At 45.4% G+C, this 11,150-nt stretch overlaps 1 protein-coding gene across 9 annotated transcripts in view; it reads right to left on the bottom strand.

Annotated features, from left to right (window-relative positions):
* LOC106741207 overlaps positions 1-11,150 on the bottom strand; it is a 94,685-nt gene that overhangs the window by 50,057 nt on the left and 33,478 nt on the right. For all 9 annotated transcript variants that reach the window (XM_014612965.1, XM_014612967.1, XM_014612969.1 and 6 more), the window contains one exon: positions 10,660-10,960. In XM_014612965.1, the coding sequence (XP_014468451.1) occupies positions 10,660-10,940 (281 nt within the window). In that variant the 5' untranslated portion in view covers positions 10,941-10,960. The remainder of the gene's footprint in view (positions 1-10,659; positions 10,961-11,150) is intronic.

Here is an 11,150-nt window from a genome sequence, read left to right as displayed (position 1 = left end):
GGGGGGGGGGGGGGAGGACCGCGAGAATGAGCGGAGAAGAAATTATAGAGGTACCCGTGTGTACGGCCGAACGCAGACGGCCAATCGCGTGACGCGTCGAAAATACGATTCGCTTCGGAGTAGTTGCCATTGGCGTTCCGCACGGCAGCGTCGTTTTACTCGACGGACATTTCGGCGGCAACACGCCACACGTGGCAACGTCCGCATGCGCATGCGCCGAGAAGGGTGAATGCGCCTGAACGTGGCTTCGCTTTCGAGAATGCGACGTTGCGCGACGCGCCAATTCCTGCTGCACTGTTGCCGGATCCGCCTAGGGACCCTGTCAAACAAACACCACCGGCAGGAGAACTCGTTCGACCGTCTCCGCGCTAACGGATCACGGTGGAAGTAAGGTTAATCGGTTGATGGACAAGAGTTCGTTCTTTAGCTTGCAATCGCCGCCTCTTCCCCCCCCCCTCTCTCTCTTCCTTTTCTTTTTTCTGCTCTCAATGTTGCGAATAAACGATTCTCCGTTTTACGTGACTTCGTCCCGGATATATATATTTATTTATTTATTATATACATATATTTTTTTCCCTTGGGAATTCGCGTGCTAGGAACGATCGGAGAAAAAAATCTATATATAGATATGTATATATATCCGGGATATAATAGATATATATATATCCAGATCTATATATATATATATATATAGAGATATAAAAAAATATATAGATATATATATATTTTTTTTTTCCCGATCGTTTCTAGCACGCGATTCCCAAGGGACTCGTATCCGCCGAGGATCCTGTAAAGAGTGCGCTAACATTGGCGGAGCTCGCGATTGAGTGATTGTCGGCGGTTTCACGATAAGCGAACAATGCAGATGGGAGAGAAGAGAGAAGAAAGAAAGTCTAATTATCAAAAATAATCGGTCGAGCAAAAACAATAGACGCGTTTCTTCCGTTACAACGCTCGCGCTGGCGAGCTGAATTTAGCGGCATACCGCGGTCAAAGCGGAATATGTCGCAAGCAAAAACGGAACAAACGGAGTAACGTAACGCATAGATCTGGGCGCTTCACGAAATACTGGCACAAGATATCCTTCCCGAAACTTCGCATTTTGTATCTGCATCATTACTCGTTGCCAATATCGCGCGTCTGGCACGCACACTGTATGTGTGTACGCATATATATGTGTGTGTGTGTGTGTGCGTGTGCGTGCGTGCGTGCGTGCGTGCGTGCTGAGAATGCACATGTCGGCGGAGACATCACTCGATCTCGAGCGATTTAGGTTCGAGTCGTCTTTAAACATTTGAAACGGTCGGAAAGTTCATTCGGGGAAAACCCAGGCCATTTTTATACCGGGTTCTCAGGGGCCCTTGCGGCTTCTAACGGGACTTAAACCCTCAAGCAGGTGCGTCCAGTTTTACCCTCACTTTAGACGCGTGATCTACTATTACACTTATTATTATCATTTGGTAAAACCCGTATCCAGCTAATATCCGCTATAAAATATATCAAGGATCGCAAATTAGAAATCAGAATTCGACAAGTAGTCTCGATCTTAGCACGTGTTATCATCTCGGTTGGGCAAATTCGAACTTTCAATAGCCTGATACGGTCTTAACGTGAAGATTCTTCCAGTTACAACAGGATGGACATCTTTTGGACTTGTCCCACTAAATCTAGCGGGAGATGAATCGTTGTGTCCACGGATGTACGTTACGCTTTTAACAATTTTGTTCTGTTCTGTTAATCACCGACCGATTGGGTAAATTGACTCATCTCACGAAAGATCGTTGATCGGGCCGATCAGTCCGATAATTCCCAACGATTTAAGACGGGTATTAGTCGGTTTTTCTTTTTTCAGATTTTACTGCATTTACATACCAAGTTATGCAGTTACACGAGAGAGTTTAAAGTTTATTATTGTAGTTTGTAAAAAAGTAAGCGGAATTAAAACTCAGCGAAAGTGCGCCTCGTATAGTTTAAAATGTGTTGAGATTTCAATTGTCGCGCCCAACATCCAGCAATGGCTCTTATTTCTCAGCCTATTGTTCTTATTGATCGTTTATCGTCCGAGCTTTCAACGTTTCTCTTCCTTTTGTTCCGATTTCCCCAATTTCGAACAGCGAGCATTAAATATCGCATTGCTCGATGCGATTATTTATTATTTAGTTGCTGCATGATACAGATGTTGCTCGAGTAGGATTAAAGATCGGCGGTCGTTCGACACTCGTCGAACCAGTTTCGGGCAAAACATTTAAAGGCGACTTCCTTGTGCGCACAGTAACCAGACAGTCGACGAGATTACCAAGTGATTCAGCTCTTTTTCTCGCCGATTATATGGTTGCGCATTAACGATACATACCGAACGGTGGAAATGAGCATATTTCCCCCGTGAAATTGGCTCTCTTCTAGAGAGCTAATTGTCCCACGATGTCGAAAATATCCCGAGAGATTCGGTGAAAAAATAATCAGTGGGCGATTCAATTCGACACGGTCGTACGTGATACAATCGGAAAAATACCGAAGTCATTCCCGCAATCGACAGAAATACACGAACAAACGACCACAGCGGATCGGAAGTTTCAAATAAGCCAATAAAAGCCGACATAAGTGTACGAAATAAATGCGTTATATATTTTTAAAAGATTAATCGTAAGCCGACGTTTCGGTCGTGTTTCGAATAAAATAACGTTCCTGCGATGCGCCTCCTCGAGGTCGCTTCTCGCCGCTCCAGACGGGAGTGAAGTTACGTCGCCGCGCGGCGGGTGTAAACGAACGGACATGAAATAGAGCGAGACAGCCATACATTCGAAACGGTTCTTACCACATTAGAAACTCTACCTACTTTGCGTCGAACAAAGAGATACATGTGATGCACGACGCAACGCGTGCACGTAGCAACGTGTGCGATCGATAACGCGAGACACGAGAAGCGAGTTCTCCGGGAGGAAAAGAAGAGAAAAGAATTCGTGGAGATGCGAAGTGTAAGCGAATATATCACGATTAGAAAGAAATCGTATTTCGACGCTTTAAGACTGTTACCCGCACGCGTTAAAACTATGTTTGATTTTATAGAACCGCGCACATACGACAAGGAACCGGAAATGAATTAACGTCACGTGTTGAGGAAAAATTGTTGCTTGTCGATCGCAAGTTGTGTTTCAACGAATGAAACTTTCATCGAAACATTCTTGCCGAATTGATTTCGTTGGATCGTCAGTCGCGATATTGCGAGCCGCGCGAATGTTGCTCTCGTTTGATATATTTGTAATATTTTTTTCTTTTTAAGTATGCGTGATACTATCGTTTCGGTAAAATTAAAAGTTTTCCCTTTTTCTCTCGTAACTTCTACCATCGGTGAAGCCATCTTCAACGTATCACGGATCTAACTCGCTCTAACACGACTTATATTCTTATCATCACTCCGAATATTCTGAATCACAACAAATAAATCGATCCACTTGACGATTCCCGTGTCTCCTAATTTAACAAATTAACATTTGAACACCCTGTGTTTAACAATTTTCACGTCTCTGTTGGCTTTGTGACTTCACGACCCGCACTCGTCTGTCTGTCTCTCTCCTCTCTCTCTCTCCGTCTTTCGTCCTTGCTATCGCGAAAGGTCCGTCGATCGAAATCGGCATTCGGCTGACCGATGGCTCTTCCACGACTACGGGCTCTCGATGACGTAACGGTCACTGACCCCCTCCCACCTTCAGCGAGCCTTCTTCCCCACCCGCCCCACTGCTGTTCCTCCTCTCCCAATATGCGTCATCTATTCTTTCTGCCTACGACGACGACGGGCGATGCGCGCGCGATAATACTCATCGTGCACACAAGCGTGTGTGTGTGTGTGTGTGTGCACAGGTTAGCAGAGCGAAGAGAGCGACAGTGTATCGCACGCACGCACATATGCGCATGCGACAGATACGCGCGCGGAACGACGGTGCGTTTTCTATCCTTCGCTATTTCCTTCCTTTTCATATCGTAATTCGAACGCTAATTTGCAACTAATTTCACCGTGAATGAGTATAAACCAGCGGCGTCGTCAATAGGGTCGTGCGAATTCGTGCCTGTATCTTGATAAGCGTCCGAGAATAACACGAACATTAGTATAGTGGAAAAAAGAGAGAAAACGGCTCGTCGACTGCTCATCGTATATCGCAATGTGTGTGTGCGCGCGCGACTCCCTCTGCTATACTAGAGCGAGTGAAAGAAAGCAAAAAGGGGAAAACCGAGAGAGCAGTTATAGATGGAGGAGCGTTGGGATCGATGGAAAAAGAGAGAGAGAGAGAGAGCCAATATACATAGTACATAACTCAAATGAAGCAAGAGCGCGAGAGAGAGATAGAGAGAGACGATGGAAGATTGCACGTAAATGAAAGTGCGGGTTATCAATGAAACGCTAAATCTTTACGGCTTATGTTAGCGTGCACAATATATTATACCTTACGCGAGTACGGTCGTATTCAAATTCCCGATCAGCAATTCTTCTCTCTCTCTCCCTTCACCTTTCTCCCTATCCCCACAGCGAGCGTTAATACTCTATCGTCGGTTTTAAACACCCTACTCCGATCGATTCTACCTTCGATGCTTCCTACATTCCTTAGCAGCACACATCAACTCTGTTTTAATAGTCGGATATGCGCGCGCGTGAGAACACGATACGCAAGGAAACACCATGACGACGATTCGACCCATTTTTCGCGGCCTTCTTTGTCGTACTTGACGAATTAAACGGCCATAGTATGCTCGTCCGTGCGCTAAATATCTTTTTTCTCACATTTCTGACGAACGAAAAATAGAACTGATACGCTGAAAATAGATCTCCGTCGCCCCCTCTGCTCCGGTCCGCTTGCATCGATTCAATCCATCGTTATTTATCATTATTCTGGAGCCGACACTGAGACGTGACCATCACGAAATATTCGTAAACGCAACTTCCAGGAAGGGTCACACAGAAATTCCCTTTTCTTTATTTTCCCTACCACCAGGTCTTTCTCTTTTTATGCAGGAAAACATTTTTCGACGCGGATCTGCGTCAAGAATAAAGAGAAATGAAAAAGAAAGAGAGAGAGAGAGGAAAGAAAAAGAGAATAAGGAAAGAAAAGAGGGAGAAAAGAAGGGGGAAAGGAAGGGGGGAGCCGCGGCCTTGGGCCCCTTCTATCGATCCCGCCTTTCTTCACTGACGCCCCCCTGTCCCTCTCCTCGCTTCACCATTCTCATCAGCCGGTGCATAAATATTTATCATCCGCGATCGTAATCAAGAATGACAATAAACATTTCTTCGCGACGTTCCACGACTGCCCTCGGATTTTTGACCCTTGTTCGAGATACGTAAACAAAACAATTAACCAATTAGCGAGTCTCGTTGCGAATAAGCACCTGCTTCGGGACGCGGGAACTACAAGCCGTGTACGAACGTGTAATTTTTCAGGACAGGAAAAAAGCTCCTGTAAGTCTCGAGACTCTGGTAATATTGTAAAACGAGATCGGCGCCAGTTCTCAAGCCGTATTCACGAATTAAAATCGACGACAAGCCGATAAAAATTCGCGCAAATTACACGCCGCAAACCCCGGCGAAGAGAATTTTACATGTTAAGTGAAATTCCACGATATCAATCTTGAATCTTGAATTAATTTGCCGTCTTCGTACGGAAATAACGCGGAATCTCGAGCAGGATTTGGACGGAAAGTTCCTTGCGGACGTCTCTCCTTAAAAACATGTCAGTCGGTCTCATGTGTCATCGGTGTACGACTTTGGTGCTTGGGAATTAGTACCGTTCAAATTAATATAGAATTCACGCGAAACGAGGAAACTTTTCGCTCAGTCGAGCGCTTGAATATTTTCACGGTCGTTCCATTTCCTCTCGCCGCTAAAAGAATAGGGATGCGGAGAGGGAGGGAGGGAGGACAGGGAACATTGGGCTTACGCGCGCGAGTGTTCCCGCCTAAACATATTTCGCACATGCATATTTCATGATACTATTTCTTCCATCTCCCCGAGCGCCGTTCTCGATTTATTTACGAGACATTGAGCCGCGCGTGTATATATATATCTACTATTGTTATGCGCTCGCAATGTCATAAATGTACGTGCTGCGTAATGAAGGGCGAACTATTCGCGAGGGGTCGGCTTTAGGCCGAGTTATCAACGTTATCTTATACGATATATCGCGGACAAACACACGGATAATCTTGTGTGTGTCAGTAGATCTTTCCCCCTCTTTTTTTTTTCACGCGCTCTTCTTTTCACTTCCTCTCCCCCTTTTCTTCCTCTTTCTCGATCTCTCCTCGTGGTTAAAAAACACAAACTTCTGTTATCGCCCTATTATTTTCTCTCTCTCTCTCTCTCTCTCACTGCTCACAAGCGAGTGTACATTCGCCGGCGAACCTAACCTCGCCGTCTTCTCGTGTCGCGCCGTCCTCGCTCGTTTCGGACGGCGAAGAGGGCTCATCACTCCCATCCGAAACTCGATCGTTCGACGCTCGATTTAAACGAAGAAGACCACATTCGACTGAGAACGTCCGATGATGAGCCGGCGATCGTCGTACTTAAAGCTGGCACGTTGCGACACGATTTCACACTCGCGCGTTCGCACAAACGATCTGAGCACGCGTTTTCTCCAACGCATTTCGCAGCCGGCGTTCAACTGCGGAACCTCTGTTTTGAAATGATTTTCACGAGATCCACGGGATCACGTTTTCTCCTTAGACGCGTCGGGCACGTAAAAAAATAAGTGTTCGAACCGTCGAACGAGTGCACGTCACGACGGGGCCCCGTTGCTCGTGATGAATTTCCATCCACAGGAAAGTGCGTGCATGCTCTACCCGTGGACCTGCCATGATGTTTCCTTCTGTTTCTCACGGTTGCACACCGTGATGCGTCGCAGTCTCACATGCGCTCGAAAATGAAACGAGGATACGATCGAGCGAGCGAGCGAGACTCGGAAGAAGGAAAGCAGGAGGAGTTGGGAGCCAGTAAACGCGCCGTTACGTAAGTAACGGTACATCGATGTTACAATTTCTCAGTCAACAATGTAAAGGCAATATAACGCATATTGTAACATTGTCAAACGGTAAATTATACTATCGATACGATATTAGTGCTGCTTGGTATTTATTGCACAGGGAATGTAGGAAATAAAGGAAACAAAGAACGTCGGATCAACAATGAGGCGTGAAACTCGGCGAACAGGTAAATTAAGGTTAGGTTGCAGAGATTTCGGGAAGTTGACGCAGACAACGACAGAGAAATCTGGAGGAAGCATCATTGTCCGCGTCGGTCGGACAAGAGGAATTTGAACGACTTACTTGGTTTGTACGAATGCATCATAGTTTTGTCTCTTGGGCGGATACATCGTCCTTTCACCTTGTGCATTCTTAGCGCTCCACGAAAAAGGTTACAGATCTCCACGATCTCCGACGATTATTATCATGCACGTACGCCCGTTCAAACCTCGGTGCGATCACTCAACTCGATACACTTCTTCAGCGTGCGGATTCTCTCGGAAAAATCGCGATCGGGAGATTCGAGAGATCAGTAATCTCACACGTGACGTTTGAGGTTATAAATCGCACAGGTAGCAGAAATGGTGCTCGCGCGTGCGCCCGACGACAACGTGCGACTCGCCTGCGCCGATATGTTAGGTTAGATTCGCGCCCAGTGCTGAGTGTTTATTCGTCGAACGTGACAGTCGCGCGACCGAAAACACATTTAAAAGAAAGAAAAACACGGTACGGAATGAGATGCAAGTCTGAAAACAGTTTGAACACTTTTTTTCATGCATCTCGGAACGATAGTCCAATGAAAGGGATCCGTTCTTTTTAAATAAATTGTATAAAGTCGATGGTAGGAGTCTATTTATAAGGAATAAGAATAAGAAATTGACCAATCATATTCGAATGTAAGGAGAATAATCGACTGATTGATTAATTTCTTACTCATACTTCTTACAAACATATTCTTACTGCCCATTGGCCACGTTTAAAAAAAAAAAAGAAAGTTCGAATTGTTTTAAGATTTACCGCGCATTACAGTCTGTCTAATAAAAGCATGGCAAAATTATGTTTGAAAATCGTTACATTGAAAATGTCCTAACGAGTAGGTGGAATTCTTCCCCTATGACGTATTATACAGAGGGTCCTACTAATTGTCCGACTTTCGCTTAAGAACAACGTATGTAATAATGAGTACCGGAATGTAGGGTAGACCGGGAGCGAATTGGGTCACACGGCGAATCGGATCAATATAAGCTTTGAGACAGTCGTGTCGTTAGTTTTTTATTTCAAATAAGTGCGGAGGAAGCACACGGTGGTAACTGGTACAATAAAACAACTTGTTCGAAACAAATCTAGCAATTGTCTCAAAACTTATACTGACCCGATTCTCCCCGTGATCCAATTTTTTTTCGATCTGCCCTACGAAGAATTGGAATGCTAAGATGATCAAAATTCACCGGACAGCGTTAAGTAGTAAGGAAACAAATTTGAAACAAATTTCATACATAATTTAGTATAATTATACATAATTATGTATATTTATACATGATTAATGTATGGGAAATATTTTTTAACGAAAGATACTCGCAACTAAAAATGAAACTTTTTATACGTATTCCTTGGGATTGATGTTCTATTTTCAACCTCTATTTTTAACTTCTTCTAAACCGGATTTAGGATTTTAATGAAAACTTACTGTAATATTAAACCTAGAACATCCCACACTTCCTGCGAGATCCGAGATTTCACTACACTGGATATATAACACCCGGTTACTTTTAACTATTAATAACCCTTCAGAAAATGGATATTCTTTAAATATATTTCTACTTAATTTGAACGTCAGAATGTCAGGAAGGCACACGTGTTATTGTAATTACGATTAAAGGTTCAAGAAAAAGTTAATTTTCGGAAAAGTCCGAATAGAAATTTCTTAATTTTCTTAATCACAAAAACACTATTTGTTTAAAAAAAATACACTTTTTTTTTATAAAATCGCGTATTGTATTGTATAAAAGAAATAGTCAACTTTTAAAGGTGAAGGATGTAACTTTTTAGAAAAAATAAACAATGATACGATGCGAAAGCACCTGTATCTTAAATTTATTTAAACCTATACTGCAGCTGTCAGCACATCGAACGGATCTATTCAATTGTTTGTTTCTCTCGGCAAGCTTATTTGCTCGAAGATTTATTTTAATAGGTGTAATTAAAGTCTTTGTTCGACCTTGGACGATGTTGATGATTTTTTTACCGATTATCCGCAAGCGTGAAAGACACACTGGTACATCCGGAATCGCCGAAAATATTTCGACATATTTGCAAAAAAGTATAGACCCATTCGTCATCGCGAACGACACGACTTGATGTATACGTACATCTGTTGCTTCCAATCGACGATATTTTGTCGAGACACGACCTAGCGTCATCGCATCAACTACAATATCAATATATACAACAAGCGTCGCGAAGTGTCACGTTAATATCACCCCTTCCCCCCTCACACTTTTGCGTACTCGGAAGGTGGGAGGAAAACTGCACTCAGTCGTAATGTTTCCAAATTCGATCCAATTCCCTTGGAAACCGAATCTTCTAGTAATAATTCCTTTTACTGAAGTCTCAACAACACCGACTGTGCGAAAAGTCGCAATTACGAGGGCCACGGGAGGAACAACACGGGAGTTCTTCGAAATAACCAGCACGACGACTTTTACGCCCGTCATCATTACCGTGTAACGGAATACCGTACGCAAGCGGAAGCCCGGCCGAGTGAAAAGTCTTCATCGCTGCGAGGCTTCGCGATAACGTGTTTAAGAAGAACGCGGACGCATCCTGCGGGCGATGAATCTACGACGAAACCACCGATTATCTCGACGGGTTGTTCGCCAACACACAGGCTCGCGAGCTCGGATGTTCGGCGTAGGTAGGCGGGTAGATAGCTAGGTAGGTAGATGTACGTAAGTCGGATTTTCATAGCGGTAGCATGCCTGTCAGACGGACGTTTTAGGAGTGGGCATTTTTCAACTTTTTTTCAAAGGCCGTTGCTGCTCAGACAGGCCATCTCGTATGGCTAAAGGATACTGCCTGGTACCTGCTGCCGTCGTGCGTTCTCTCTCTCTTTCCGCCTTTCTCTGTCCTCCGCTCTCCCATTTTCCTTCCCCACGTACGTTGCTAGCCGTCGTTGTCGAACTTTGTCCTTTCTATCTTAAAATACATACGTACGCGGGCGAGCGAGATCTACGCTACGTCGTCTGCTACGCCGCCGGTCGTCGTATCAGCTTTCATTCCGCGGCTATTCACCATGTATAACGCGTCGTCGCGCGAACCACCCTCACACTCTGTGTGTGTCTGTGTCCCTTTAGAATTTTGACACGCGATCTCCCGCACCCTTTCCCCAGCCGGGGTTCTTTTCCGCGCTTTCCTTCCTCAAGTGTATTACCAGCGCGAGTCCTCGAGCGAGTTTCCCCATGCTTTCTCCGGCAAGTGCCGAGGAGAATAAAATGTTTTTCGTTGTGCGAGGCTGTCTTACGGGTCCACGTACAATAGTGGCGTAAGGAAAAGCGACATTAAAATGTCCCCTTCCCCTGTTCTAGAGGCTTCCTTCGTCACCATCGCTGGATAACGCTCGAAGAACGAGCGTGCGTGAAGAAAAAAGACGGGACTTACCTGTGCAACGGTATGGGGGTGGACCTCGCCGGTAAGTGTTGGTTATGCGAGGTCGGTGGTTGGGCCTGACCCCTGCCGGGGTTCGACGTAGCACCGACGAGCGAGTGGCCATGGGAGCCATGGGGGTGAGGGTGGAGGTGGGACTGCGGATGCGAAGGGTGGGCGTGGGGGTGAGGGTGATGATGGTGATGCAATTCACCCCCCACTGGGCCCACAGGACCCACCGGACCCCCCACCCCCAATCCACTCACTACCTGGACTTGCTTGCCCACTGTCTCCATCACCCCTAGCGCATTGTGAACTGCAACAGACAGAAAATCGCAACAACTGAGTAAAGCGCTGAGCGTGTGTTCGCGCGAACGAAACGTTCTCACAGCGACGACGATCGAAGCGCGCCGTTATGGAAGTGCCGGCGACGAGGTGGAAATTTACAAACTTCCAGGAGATTACGACGCACAGCGTCGACGGCGACGCGGGGAAAATTCGCGGGG

Source organism: Dinoponera quadriceps, unplaced genomic scaffold, assembly GCF_001313825.1.
Source record: "Dinoponera quadriceps isolate SergipeBrazil2010 unplaced genomic scaffold, ASM131382v1 scaffold475, whole genome shotgun sequence".
Classification (NCBI taxonomy): Eukaryota; Metazoa; Arthropoda; class Insecta; order Hymenoptera; family Formicidae; genus Dinoponera; species Dinoponera quadriceps.
The sequence above is the reverse complement of the archived record's forward strand: the minus strand, read 5'-3'. Positions and strand labels throughout refer to the sequence as shown.